The 14,029-nt window shown below is 43.2% G+C and overlaps 2 protein-coding genes across 4 annotated transcripts; one reads left to right on the top strand and one right to left on the bottom strand.

The window, feature by feature from the left end:
* Positions 1-2,661: 2,661 nt before the first annotated feature.
* On the bottom strand, positions 2,662-6,634 carry u2af1 (U2 small nuclear RNA auxiliary factor 1). The gene is made up of 8 exons (XM_040202331.2): positions 6,493-6,634; positions 5,289-5,376; positions 4,611-4,677; positions 4,352-4,401; positions 3,944-4,042; positions 3,712-3,845; positions 3,173-3,265; positions 2,662-3,081 (listed from the first exon to the last, which is right to left on the bottom strand). The coding sequence occupies exons 1-8, from the start codon at positions 6,534-6,536 to the stop codon at positions 2,880-2,882; spliced, it is 777 nt and encodes a 258-aa protein (XP_040058265.1). The 5' UTR covers positions 6,537-6,634; the 3' UTR covers positions 2,662-2,879.
* A 2,647-nt stretch (positions 6,635-9,281) lies between these two features.
* gabpa (GA binding protein transcription factor subunit alpha) lies at positions 9,282-14,016 on the top strand. Of its 3 annotated transcripts, none has more exons than XM_040202325.2 (10): positions 9,282-9,460; positions 11,174-11,273; positions 11,360-11,504; positions 11,645-11,729; positions 11,820-12,044; positions 12,141-12,335; positions 12,430-12,486; positions 12,707-12,832; positions 13,052-13,244; positions 13,339-14,016. In XM_040202325.2, the coding sequence occupies exons 2-10, from the start codon at positions 11,197-11,199 to the stop codon at positions 13,556-13,558; spliced, it is 1,323 nt and encodes a 440-aa protein (XP_040058259.1). In that variant the 5' UTR covers positions 9,282-9,460; positions 11,174-11,196; the 3' UTR covers positions 13,559-14,016. The 3 variants fall into 3 exon arrangements, with proteins under 3 accessions (XP_040058259.1, XP_040058260.1, XP_077946400.1); XM_040202326.2 differs by lacking the exon at positions 9,282-9,460 and adding an exon at positions 9,515-9,859; XM_078090274.1 differs by lacking the exon at positions 9,282-9,460 and adding an exon at positions 9,670-9,918.
* Positions 14,017-14,029: the final 13 nt, after the last annotated feature.

Genomic DNA, 14,029 nt, shown 5'->3' with positions numbered 1-14,029 from the left:
CCCATCATATAACAGTTATGAGCTTTCCTTCTTTGTGCTAAACAAAGCTGACCAGGTATCAATCTTCTCCAGTAGAACTTAAGTACCGTACATGATTTTGATTTATTTATACTGGCCGTTTAGATTCCACTGAACTCAGTGTTTTCACCAGCATTGAAATATTCAGTACAGCGTGTCAGTGCTGTCACCTTCTGGTTGTTTGACACACTACACATTATGATAAGCACACGAGAACCAGGAACAAGTGACCAGGGCGTGTCTGCATTTCTTATCATTTTTATCACATTAAATAAGCTAAAAGTATATGTAATAAATGACATTGGTGATTGAGCGCTGCAGGTAGCCATGCGCTGCCTCGTGGTGAGAAGACCAAATGTCCACTCCTTCGTGGTGATGAGGTCAAGGGGGTCGACGGGTTTCACGGCGACGTAACACCGTCTCCCTGTCACCACTTTACCCATCGGCTCTTTCTGGGGAGAGCCGATGCCATACGTTAAATTGCAGACAAAGAAAAAACATAAACTACAGCATATTACCTAGCATATCACCTTTTGGGGGAGAGATACATGAGTAGACAAACACGTCTATTCATTAACTTTGAATGTATGGAACTACTGCGTGTGATGCTTGCAGAGAACCTTGCTGACTGAAGTTTGGACCTTCACATCCAGCACAGAGAACAAAATGGTTCCCAGACACTGCGGAAACACACACACACAAAATATTGGGATGAATACCAAAAGATGATGTGCCGGACACACGTTAGAAACTGTGTCTGCCTCGTGTCCTTCAGCAAAGCATCTTCTGCTGCTGATATACATCATCTTGGGTCCACACAACTCTGCAAGTGCACCGACACACCTGCTAACAGGGTTTGGGGTGGCTACAATTAATCTGGAGTGAACTGGAGATTAATTCCCGTCATGTGAAAGCTTTTTCTGAGGAGGCCTGAACTGAGGACTCAGAAACCTGGACTGCCGTTCCAACCGAGCAGCTGAAGATCAGTCGCACTGCAACTTTGCAGTTGCAGTGCGACATCTAGTGGCAACCAATTGAAACTACATGAAAACAAACTAGATCATTATGTATCCAATATGTCCCTTAAATGTAACACCAAACCTGATAGTTTGCAGCCAACCAACTGCAGACCGACACGTCTCAACTTTCCAGGAGAACAATAATGCTGTTTTCTGAAATGAGAAAACCAAAAGGTGTCCCTCTAGTCGTGTTCATTTTGACAGGCGTGCAGACTAAACCCAATTGCTTAATTACTGCGGGAAAGGTAGTGAAGCCTTCTTCAGACCCGGAAGAGTTGATACTTCCGCAAAAGTGACAAAAAGAGTGAAATGCAGAAAAGTGACAACTACTTTTCTAATTCATGTCAACTATTACAAAACAAAACTGTTAATCAATGAACAGGCTTAAAGTTTTGGCGCCACCCGACTCTTGGATCCCTGCTCAGTTAAAAGTGTGGTTATCCTGATCATACTTTTTAATACCAATCCTTAGTCTTTTAATAGAGAACCTGAAACACCATCCAAACACGTACATTCAAAGCTGCAGAAAAGGACTCGCACATCTGGCATATTTAGGTTAAGGGATTGTGACCATAGAGGCTGCAAGATGCCGCCACATCTCATTCACTTAGGTAATTATTACGTTTGCGCTTCCTAAATGTGTAATTTTTCCCAAATTACAAGGCTGGGTCCCCCTCATCTACTACAGTAATGAACAAATATGTCTAAATAATTGAATGTACAAACATGGAAAATTATCTCATACTTTTTACTCCCTGATGTGATTTTGTCAAAACAGCTCACCGCTAAACAAGCAGTGGAAGAGTCGCTGCTTGCAGGCTTTCACCAGTAACGCAATGAATTATGGGTAACTGCCTTGGTCAAAATCTGTAGAAATGACTAATGGAAAGTTTTCACAAAGGACTCTAAATGTCTGCAAAAGAGCCACTAAAATTGACAGTCCCACAGATATCTCAATATAATAATGATCAACTCATTAAGTTTTCCTGCTTGCGTTTAGTTACAAAGGGGAGGCTCAGGCAGGCGCGCACACAGACACACACACACACACGCACGGTAGCAGGTGTTGTTGCCGTTGCTCATATCTGACTTATTGCTCATATAGTGTTATTTTACAGCTAAATAAGCTCCATTCCATTGAGTAAGAATGACTCTCTGCCATGTGGTTGATATTATTTTAGAGCAATATGAATGTTTTTTCACTGGCACTGACTGGTTTGTTTATCAGGGTATTTTTTTAATCACACGTCAGAATTACCTAATCTGTCATAAAACTGTATGAAAAACTCAAATGTTAATGTAGAATAAACTCGTCTAGGAATGTCAGTCTGTGGCTGTAGAGACGTGCTTGTTCAGTGTAACAATATGTTTGTTCTTATTTAAGGTTTTCATGTTTCAAACATATTCTTGTGATGTGTTTAAAATAAATATCCAGGACACTCTGCATGAAGTTCAACTCCCATAATGCTTTGTGTTGTAAGAAAAAACACATGGCCTATTGAATAAGTCTTAAGAAACTAAATAATGTATCATCATTGCGGTTTTCCTATCGGGCATGGCCAGCATATAAGAAAATGATTTTTGTAGTTTAGTATTATCAGGTACGATACATGAATCAGTCACGTTAAGTAAAAATGTGAAATTTAATGAGGTGAAAGTCATTTTCAGAAATCAAGAAAAAACGGTTCATCAATGCTGTCACAGCTTCAAAATCAGGTACCTTCCAATTATACCTACAATAGATCTGAAAGGGTACAAACATTTAAAAAAAAAAAAAAAGAGAAGAAGAAAGACTAGGGAGGGATACGGGGAGGGAAAATACAAGTAGTCATGGCTTGTGGTTCAGAATCGTCCAGAACGCTCTCTGTCTCTGGAGCGGCGTCTCTCGTGGTCACGGCCGCCTCCGCCTCTGTCCCCGCCTCCGCCCCTGTCCCTGTCACCGCCTCTGTCTCTTTCACCGCCTCCTACTCGGTCCCCGCCTCCGCCTCCCCGACCCCTGTCCCTGGATCGGGAGCGCCTCTCTCTCGAGCGAGACCTGTGGCGGCTGTGGAAATAAAGGAGGCGCGATTGTGATTTCTCGGTTAGATTTACTGAAGTGCGTGAACGCAAAAAATGTTTTGGTGAAGTGTTCGTACCCCTTCCTCCGGCGTCCGTAGAGCTCTCTCCTCAGTTCACGCGAGATGGGCTTCAGATGCATGAAGTTACAGAAGCCCCCGCGAGTGCATTCTCTGTGGAGAGAAGGCGACGGCCATCAGTTACAGCGGAGAGGACTCTGCAAAAGCTTTGGGTCAGAACCTACAAACCACCGAGATGTGTTTGACCCACTGCTCAACGGAGGACAATAGACAAGCTGTATAAACTCACAAGACTTGAAGCGCAATGCTCTGAGTGGCATAATGGATCACTGTAGATTAAATACTGTTGTTTGAAGGACATCAAAATGAATTTTATATCCTTATAATTTGAATATGAAGAAAACTACTATTTAACATGATTATTACAGTTACAGTTATTATTAGTCATAATTATCACCAAACTGCAATATTATGGTATTGTGTAATCATCATTATCATGGTGGTATCGTGTCGTGGCCTCTGGCGAGTCACACCGGTGTAGAATGACACTTCTTAAGAGCCTCGTTTCTTACAATCAGATTCTGTCCTGCAGCACTCACCCCATTTCATACTGGCGACAGCAGGCTTCTCTGAAGTCCGTGACGGGGGAGAGCTCAGCATGGATGGGCTGTCCATTAAACCACCGATTATTCAGGTCTATCACGGCCTTCTCAGCATCCTCTTCGTAACGGAACTGTGTATATTTATAAAACATATTTTAGATGAGCTCCCCAGCCCTGGATCAAAGCCAAAAGACAAGTGGCCGCATGGTGTTTAGACTGAGACACCCACCTTCACATACACGTTTCCTACTAGGTGGTCCCCGAGGTTGTCACATACGTTCATCTCCTCCACCTCTCCATACTTCTCCTCCATCTCAGTGAAGACTTCCTGAAAGTGAAGTGCCGCATAACGTGACTCATTTGCAATTGATGTAACGTTGAGCAACAGTCAAATAAAGGAGTAGTTGGACATTTTGGGAAAGCGCTTGCTTTCTGTTACGAGTGTTCCATGGGAAGATCTATGGCAGCACCCAACATATCAAACACATTTCCTTTGTTTAATTAATGCAAAAACTGAGGTAAAAAAAACTTTCCCTGTTCTGTACCAGACAAAGAGTTGAATAAAGTGAAGCAGATGTAAAGAGGTGATGTCAGAGAGTGAGGCGGACCTTCCCTACATGGGACTTTCAGAACTTACCTCAAAGAACTCATCATAGTGCTCCTGCATCTCCATGTCACTGATGGCACCTAGTTGTTGAAAGAGAACATGATGTGGTTTCTTTTTATTCAATGAAACGGATTATTTTGATGTGAATTTTTTCAAGCAACGTTGCCTTTTATTTTAACTGGTCACTAACTTTAATCTGTGTTTATGAAACAGAAAATACAGGAGTTAAAAGCCTGTATTTGATTCCTTTTTACATCATATCAATACTCAGACGTATAGAGACACTCACAGGTGAGGCCATCAGCAGACTGGGCACTGTTCTGAGGGTTCCGGTAAATGTTCAGGAGGGCAATTGTCTGGGGGGAAAAAAAAGGCAAATTATTGGGATGATTTCATTAGATTTGAAAAATACATATAGACATACATTTCCCTTTTTGGACTAAATCACTCAATATATCAAATATACGTGTCAAACAGCAATAATACTACATTGATTTTAAAGCACAAAAGAAGGATTTCATGTACAACAAGAACTTTAAAAAAATCCATGTAATTTTTTTTTTTTTTTTCCAATCCTATGTTGACCAAATACACAAAAGTAACTGGAAATGGAGCAGTTTCTGTGCTTTGTTTTGGTAAACTTAGGCCCTGCATCTTCTGAAAGGGCCAAGCGCTTGGCCTGTGGCGTTGGAGCTTGCAGCGGCTCTTCCTCAGGTCCTGGAGCCGCGCGGCTGACCAGAGTGCTTTGCTCTTGTTTATTAATGTTAAATGTGTCGATAGTCTAGAATGGCACCAAATGCATTCACAGGCAACGGTAGGAGTTTGGTATCTAACAATATGCACTCCAACTATTGAGCCACTGGCCCACTTTCAGACCTACATCATGCCATCATTTTTACGTGCAATGAGAACAATATTGTTGAGGTATCGTGGGACACCATAGAAGAAAACCAATTTACAATCTTACCTGGCTGAATGTCGGCTTATTGTGTAATCTGGAGCAGCGGTCGCCATGTCGACAAGCTCCAATTTTGAAATAAAAGGAGCAATTGACCCTGGGGAAAAAGTGAGAACACTGTGGATGAGGAAAAGAATTTCTGTAGACTTTGCTTCTATTGTTGCAGGGGTAGTTTTCATTTCGCTGGCACATGGTTTACAATAATAAAAACGATCAAAAAGAAAGTTTCCGATTAAATACATTTCAATCAAATATCCAATTTATCAACTAAGCGTGTCGGGTCTTTTGGTATGACATTTGAGCAACATTCATTTTCAGTGGTATGGATCATTTCAGAGAAACGAAGAGTCAACCTTCTAAGATCATATTAATTAATACATGTTATTTACATTTCCTACGAATGTAGGCCAACATTTTGGGAACAATACTCTCGTTGAAAGACAGAAGAAAATCCATCTTGACCAGCTCAATAGAAAATAAACCAGACACGGATTTTGTTGAGCACCAGTTGGTCTGTTTAATTATTTACAAACAAATTCACTTTATTATATTACAGTGTTCTCGGTTCTTAAAAATAAAATGGTCAATCCAAGTTGATTGCAAAAACTATTGTCGGTCACGTTATAACAGCTCCCGAGTTTAAACTGGATGACGTCACAATTCTGGATAGGTGGGAAGAGTTGCTCATGCATTTCAATATATACGTGGTGCGATCTTAGGCCACGGGAATAACTTTTTTTTTAAATGAACATAGTTCCCCTTTAGTTCGCATGATAGCAGCGTGAGCAGCCCGCTTCGTTAGTGGCAAGCGTTAGCCGTGTATTTCCCACGGAAACAAAAGGTTTCTACGCTTTTCATTCAATGCAAACTACGGTGAGCTAACGCAAGGGCCATCGGTGATTAGCATAGCCGTTTAAATCATATGTAATGTTTAGAGTTATTCATTTTAATTCAGAAGTCACGCTTATTTTTCAGGCCACCCTCGCACCGCTCCGGACCCCGACGAGGAGGCTAACAGTCGCAGCGCGGTATTTTACAAACGCTAGCTAGCGTGCTCTCGCTAGCTTAGCCATTGGTCGCCGGAGCCGGTGTACCGCTCCCTGCTGGAGACGGGGACCCCCGCTGAGAACAGTGCTACTAGTCGGACTGGACCTAAGCAGAACAATATAACAAAAATGCGGAAGAATAAACTAAATAAACCTGGACTACTTACTTATCTTTCTCTGTCCCAAAAATGGACGCCAGGTACTCTGCCATCTTGGCTCGCCTGTGCTCAAGCTGCAGCAACACCGACAAGACATCCGCGTCGTCTCCTTCAGAATAAACGTGCAATCTACAAATATAACGGTTACTGACTAAATCAGAGAGAAAAAACAGCAATCAATTCCAATGTCTCTGCAGTAAATATTATAATTGTGAAGCTCGTCTATTAATTAAATAGCAATTTCACTGTTGTATATGTTTTAAGTTATGTTCATATACACATGTACACACACACACACACACACACACACACACACACATATACTGGGGTATGTTTAGGTCATATTTATATCTGTGTTGTATAGATGCTAAAGGTTTATAGCTTCACCTGTTTTATTTTTTTGTTGTCCTCATTTTATTTGTTTATTTGTACAGTAGGTGGAGAGCAAAGGAAAAGCCAATCCCATGTATACGTAAGCATACATGTCCAATAAAGCTGTCTGGAAATTGTCGATGTCAAATGTGTCGGACGTTAGTGGAATGTTTGTTGTGGTGGCAAATGTTCTTGTTTAACAATTGTATCCCAGTATTATTATTTAGCTTAAATAAAACATACTGTTAAGTAGTATTTTATTTTAGTCCAGCATGCCCACTGTACTGGTCTTATATGTTTAAGGAAAAAACGTACTATTTTCATGCATTCCTGTTCAGACTACTCTCACGGTAAAATAATTAATCGTATATAATTCTATTCGTCTATGAAAAATCATTAAACCTTCGTTGAAATAATTTAACTTTGTTAAAAAAGCTTGCTCGAGTTTTAGTTCTTTATGAGAAGTCGCGGAACGTGAGACATCAAACGTCCTATTCATATGTGCTTTCAAATTAAGTTACACTAATACTTTATTCTGAAGGCAGGACAAAATAACCGGATTTTGTAAATATCATCAACACATGTCACTTCCGTCTTTCGCGTGAATTTCGAAACAAGAGTTGCTTTCATATTGTACCTCCACACGTGTAGCATCCCCGACCTCGAAACCCGTTTGTCAAAGCAGTAAATCACGATTTACAATTTTGTATTCAAAAGTGGAAATAAACTTAAACTTATTTGAGGAAAATGAATAGTGTAACTTCTGTTAGTGCAGGGGGCTGTTAATAAGGAGGGGTGCCAAAACAAGGTCAGTGTTATATTTATTACCACCAAGAGTGATTGTCTATAAATTAAAAATAAGTGGGTATTATAACTGATTATAGCTTAAAATACACACATGGTGCCAAATTATCTTTATTACTGACCGAAATATTTACACTGTATTGCTGTATTACATTGTTTTAAAAAATGATCCGCAGGGATGAAGATTTTGTAAAAATAAATTAGTAAATAAAGATTTCTTTGGTCAACGATTGAAGCCACAAACAATACATATTTATTTTCAGCAAGATAGGTTTATTAGAAAAACACCTTTCTGCTTTTAACTTGAGAAAATTCAAACATAAAAACACAACTGTGTGACGAAAAGAGAGCTGAGCCGGAAGGCAAAGCTCTCGATCTACCGGTCAATCTTCGTTCCTACCCTCACCTATGGTCATGAAGGATGGGTCATGACCAAAAGAACTAGGTCACGGGTACAAGCGGCCGAAATGGGTTTCCTCAGGAGAGTGGCTGGCGTCTCCCTTAGGGATAGGGTGAGAAGCTCAGCCATTCGCGAGGAGCTCAGAGCCGCTGCTCCTTTGCGTTGAAAGGAGCCAGTTGAGGTGGTTTGGGCATCTGGTGAGGATGCCCCCTGGGCGCCTCCCTAGGGAGGTGTTCCAGGCACGGGCAGCTGGGAAGAGGCCCCGGGGAAGACCCAGGACTAGGTGGAGAGATTTTATCTCTGCACTGGCCTGGGAACGCCTTGGGATCACCCAGTCAGAGCTGGTAGATGTGGCCCGGGAAAGGGAAGTTTGGGGTCCCCTGCTGGAGCAGTTGCCCCCGCAACCCGACCCCGGATAAGCGGTTGAAGATGGATGGAAACATAAAAATATTATGTACAAAACTAGGCCTTGCTGAATATCGGTTTGCTATACTATTTTGATTATTGGATTCCAGAAACCCATGAATCCAGATGATGTATATTAAATACAATGAAGAGCTTCTTGGACAGTGGACAGGCAATGCTCATTTTGTCTCTGAATATCACAGTACACCTTATTTATTCCTCTTCTTATTCTTACAGCAATATAGCCCTCACTTATCAGAGACCGAAAATCGTTTCTATTAAGCAGGATAAAAAACTGGGGAAAGGATGACGGCCTTGAAAGCCACATCTTGAACCTCATACACAGATACTGAATTGGTAAGGGCCCCTGCGCAGTACTGAGTTGTTATGGATGGGGGTGGGGGGTGTCCAAATTCAATTTTCATACCTTTAATAATAATTCTGCAAATTATTATTATAAATTATAATTAACAGGGCAAATGTGATGGGCTGAACAGAGACACACAGCGCACTCTGTTGCAAGTAATCAAAACACTTGATTTCAAACTACTGGCCTGCTCTTCCCGCCTCATACTGCATATGCTTTAATTTCAATTGAACAGCAAAATTATGATTTCAAAACCAAACTTCTGTCGGTGGCACCATCAAATGTTAGTTACTTGGTGGAATGATTGGTAGTTATGTTGCTAAACATTAGGTCATTTAAATAAATAACTACCATTTAAATCTGACGAGCAAACCTGTAAACATAATTAAGTAAAACACATTAAATTCATATGTTGGGACATAAAGCTCACGCTTAAATAACGACTAGTTTACCTTTTCGCACAGCAGTCTTAGGGCCGCGTTAACGTGTTTCCAGTTAGTCTCCGCCCTCCTCCGACTGTGTGTAGTTGACCCAAAACTTGCATGATACGACTCGACTGTGAGTTTTGACTGCTTATCTACCACAGTTTGAACACTATTCAGCATCTCCCGAGGCCGACGTTCAAAGAGGTACGGATCTGCTTGAGATGCGTGTAGCTTCTTTGTTTTGCACGGAGGGAAGTGTGGGGAAATGGTTGAAATACTGTGGCTCGGCTGGTCGCGATTAGAACCCTTCCCGCTATTTTGTGGCTAACTCACTAGCTCGCGCTAGCTGTTGTTGATTACTTAGCTTCGTCGGGAGCGGCCGGCTAACATCGAGCTAGCTAGTCGCCTGAAACACACTCGCGGAGGGAACTTCCGCTACGGCTAAGCTAACGCTGGCTAACACCGCTAACGCCGCTTCTCGGGGGACTTCCTATTTAATCTAAAACAAACAAACAAACAAAACACCAGTCGGGCGTGAGGAGGAGAAAAAAGCAGCAAACTCTAAAGTCAACGCCGGAGCGTTGTTAGCCTGCGCGCTAGCAGGTAAAGCGGGCAGCGGGCTGCCGTGGCACCGAGCGCCGGATCCAGCCTCAAAACACACAGTGCGTTACACACCCAGAGACGATTCAACGAAACGCGTCTTTTAGTCCCGGCTGGTCCGGCTAGCCGCAGCTCCTAATTTAGCTGAGCGTTTGCTCCCGTGTCTTTTTCGCGACATCGCAGGCTGGAGTTGTTTTTATTTATTTTTCTCTCCACGGAAGCTCGTGTCGCATTCATCGCGGCTGCTCTCGGAAGTCTCGCACTCTGTAAACCTTAGCCAGGATTTCCGGCTCCTTTCCATTTGCCCTATGCTGTTTTGTTTCCGTTTATTCTATTTCCGTTCTAAAAGTTTTCTACGCGCAGATTTAAAGTGATTTTTTCTGCGAAACGTGAACTGAAGTGACGAGGCGCGATGCGTTGCCGGCATGTTTCACGGGGGCTTGTTGCTCCGGGATCGACCGTTGTGTGTCGGGCTGCCTCGCCGCCCCGCGGGGGCTTTTTCTCTGCGAAAACGGCAGCCAACTTGCTGCGGCGCCGAGCACGTCCAGTGCGCCGACACGCGTGGCCCGATGGACACATTTCGCTTCCACTTGTTTCCAAGACTCGTGTTCACGGTTCCAGGATGCGTTTTGTTTACTCGCTTTGGAGACTTTGGCCTAGCAGTTGGCCTCAGCGTGCCAAAGCCTCGCCCTCGAGTAGGCGAACGTCAGCAGCGGGCTCCGCCGGACAGGAGTCGAGGCTGGGAGGCCTCGATAGTACAAAACACCCCAATTGCAGTTCCCCCCTTTTATGTCATCGACCATTAAACCCACATTTACACACAGGAGATGAAATGGTCTCTTATTAGTTGGGACATCGATGTTTTCCACTTTTTATCCGGGGGTATCTAAGTGGTTTATGCTAGTAAACTTTCCAACTACAGGATAGTTGTTTTCTCCAGCAGTGAGCGATTTATCTGTCATTTAACCACCGTACGGTGTTATGGACGTTTTAAACTCCAATCGTTATGGTGTTATGAAAAGAAAAACCCACATTCATTAACTCATTTTGTGTTATTGAATACTTACTGAGATTGGAGGACGTCACCTTTGGCCTCTAAAAAAACTAGTTACAAACAACTTAATTCCCTCCAACACAATACATATGCCAACAAAATGAGTGTATTACCACCGTTATAACAAAATACGGCTTTAATTCACACCATGTATTGGTCATAGTCAGTTAATCAGTGTTTTGAAGACCTTCAAATGGATTTGGTTGAAGAAGAGGATGAGAATTACAGTTGGGATAAAAATATTTTTCATTACTTTCCCACAGCTTGGCTCTCTGTATAAAGCAGAATGTCTAAAAGTGAACAAGAGGAGATGATAGAGATCGAGATCGATGAACGGGAGAAACAGGCATGTCTGGAGGAAGGGTAAGCTACGTAACATTGAAACCGCCTTTTTAACCGCACTTGCAAATAATTCACATTTACAGCAATTTGTCTTCATTTCCAAATAGTGTCGAGGAGCAGACCATCACTGCATCAGACTTGATTCAACAAGATATCGACATAAATGAGCCCATTGGCAATTTAAAGAAGCTTTTGGAGCCCCGTATCCAAATTTCACTGGACGCATACGACATTTGCTTGCAGGACATTCAGGTTACAATGTGTACATAAATCAAAGATTTATATTTGGTTCAATAATTACAAGTGCGTAATGTCGGCCATATGGAACTTTAGAGTGCAGAGTTGCGTCTCTTTTGAGCTCTGAATCAACGCTGTTGTTTTCCTCCGTGTAGCTTCACCCCGACCACAGCCTCTTCGACCAGGGAGTAAAGACAGATGGCACCGTGCAGCTCAGCCTGCAGATAATAACCAAACAAGGTAATGACAGGATGCTTCACATGTTTATATATAGTTTTATATTTGGTGTTGTCCAAACTCAAAGTGCCATGTCCCCCCCCCCTCATCCAGGTGAGGAGAAGTTGAACATCTTGGAAATCGTGAAGCCGGTGGAAACGGTAGAGGTGGTGATCGATCCAGATGCGGCGGGAGAGGAGGGAACTATGGTGGAGGAGGGCCAACTCATTGCCGTGGAGCGATCGGGCCTCTCGGACGAGACGTCGGAGCAGGTTACCCGCTGGGCCGCGGCACTTGAAGGCTACCGCAAAGAGCAGGTTCGCCTGGGCATACCGTACGGTGAGGAAAACTAAACATAAGATGCATTTCTGTCTGAAACCCACCTTTTAATACGGTAACAAGTCAATGGGATTGTGTGTCATGTCTCTCTCACAGATCCTGTGCTCTGGTCAGCTGACCAGGTGATCCACTGGGCTGTGTGGGTCATGAAAGAGTTCAACATCGACGAGATGGAAATCGGTAGCATTCACATCCCAGGTCGGGATCTGTGCTCATTCAGCCAGGACGAGTTTCTTCAGAAGGTGCCCAACGGAGAGATTCTCTGGAGTCACCTGGAACTTCTGCGCAAATGTGAGTCGTCATGAGTCAAAACAAAGGCCAGAGCTGCATCTCCTCTCTATTATGGCCCGATGAATTGGTCCTAACCTTTTTGTATTCATTTCAGACGTGTTGGCGAGCCAGGACCAGTCTGGAGGGGATGCTACAGTCACCATTGATCAACGTAAGCATTTGATTGAAAAATGTAGACCCTGTTCAGGACTACATTTGGCCAGTCATGAGCTGCTTACGTTATTTCATCTGATGAAACGCACAGAACACTGTTACCAGCCTACAGGAGCGTGAATAAGCGCAAAGCTAGACATCGAAGACATTCATTATAAATGGAAAAGCCGTTGTTTTGATCTTTGATGTTCTTTAACGTCTCTCCTCTGTGTCTCCAGCTGTGCATATAATCCCAGCTCAAGTGAGCACGCCCACTGTCGTCAAGGTGTTGAAGCACAGCCGCGGCCCCAGAACTCCCCGTATATCTGGTGGAGAAGAGCGCAGCTCGCCCGGTAACCGCACAGGTAGTCCTCCCTCAGCAACTCCTTCGACGGTCACTTAAGTGTTTTATGTCACTTATCTGCCAGAAGCATCTAAAATGTGAAATATATTTCTTTGTGTTGGGTGATTATAAAATAGTCATCCTGAACAAATGAATAGGTTCATTGATATCTATAACTGATGCGAATGCATCTATATTTTGAAGTTTCCTCACACTAAATGCTGTGTTTCTCTGGTGCCAGGCAACAACGGCCAGATCCAGCTGTGGCAGTTCCTGCTGGAGCTGCTGACGGACAAGGATGCAAGAGACTGCATCTCCTGGGTGGGCGAGGAGGGCGAGTTCAAACTCAACCAGCCGGAGCTTGTGGCCCAGAAATGGGGTCAGCGCAAGAACAAGCCCACCATGAACTACGAGAAACTCAGCAGAGCCCTCAGGTTGGTTTCTGTCATTAAGAAAATAAATAATAATACCGTTGGAGTTTATTTGGGAGTCATGCAGCGAGATTCTGACTTTCACATTCTCATTTAGGTACTACTACGACGGGGACATGATCAGCAAGGTGCAGGGCAAGCGCTTTGTTTACAAGTTTGTGTGCGACCTGAGAACTCTGATTGGCTACAGCGCCGCCGAGCTCAACAACCTGGTGACCGACTGTGAACAGAAGAAGCTGGCGCGCATGCAGATGCACGGCATCGGACAGCCCATCACCACAGTGACGCTGGCCACCACGCTAGAAAAAGAAAGTTAAAGGAGGTCGCGTCGAAGAGCCCTCAGGCTGCCAAAGTTTGCTTTTCACCACTGACTGGAAAAACAAAACAACTCTGCTTTTCTTTTTTTTGGACGCGCCTGTGTCCACCAGGATCCCCGATCAGCGCGGATTATCAACTATCATTCTCTTCTTAAGTCTGGAAGTTTTACAGAGGCAGTTTTTTTCTTTTTCTCTAACTATAACGAATGTGGCGGGCGAATGTGAGAAATGTTTTGCATCTGACTGAATGGGTGAATGTGTGAGTGAAACATTGTAGTTTAGGATAATTTCCACTGTATATACCGGCGTTTCATGTTTTTGATAGCCACCAGGACAAGTGTATTTTCATACTTTCCATTAATAAAGACCTGTTTTGTATTTTATTTAGTGTTTGTTCCCCAAATGGTTGGACCCTTTTTTGTCCACTAGAGGGAATAAAGTGGCAAGCTTTTTTTTTATGTCTGTGACTCT

The sequence above is a fragment of the Gasterosteus aculeatus genome, chromosome 16 (genome assembly GCF_964276395.1).
Source record: "Gasterosteus aculeatus chromosome 16, fGasAcu3.hap1.1, whole genome shotgun sequence".
NCBI lineage: Eukaryota > Metazoa > Chordata > Actinopteri > Perciformes > Gasterosteidae > Gasterosteus > Gasterosteus aculeatus.
The sequence above is the reverse complement of the archived record's forward strand: the minus strand, read 5'-3'. Positions and strand labels throughout refer to the sequence as shown.

What these genes read in the sequence shown, in the direction of transcription:
- gabpa (XM_040202325.2), top strand. Translation starts at nt 11,197, where the DNA reads ATGTCTAAAAGTGAACAAGAGGAGATGATAGAGATCGAGATCGATGAA. An exon ending in CAGGCATGTCTGGAGGAAGG is followed by an intron (nt 11,274 to 11,359) that starts GTAAGCTACGTA and finishes ATTTCCAAATAG; the next exon opens with TGTCGAGGAGCAGACCATCA. An exon ending in TCGCCTGGGCATACCGTACG is followed by an intron (nt 12,045 to 12,140) that starts GTGAGGAAAACT and finishes TCTCTCTCACAG; the next exon opens with ATCCTGTGCTCTGGTCAGCT.
- u2af1 (XM_040202331.2), bottom strand. Translation starts at nt 6,536, where the DNA reads ATGGCAGAGTACCTGGCGTCCATTTTTGGGACAGAGAAAGATAA. An exon ending in TTTGGGACAGAGAAAGATAA is followed by an intron (nt 5,377 to 6,492) that starts GTAAGTAGTCCA and finishes CTTTTTCCCCAG; the next exon opens with GGTCAATTGCTCCTTTTATT. An exon ending in GTCTGCTGATGGCCTCACCT is followed by an intron (nt 4,402 to 4,610) that starts GTGAGTGTCTCT and finishes TTCAACAACTAG; the next exon opens with GTGCCATCAGTGACATGGAG.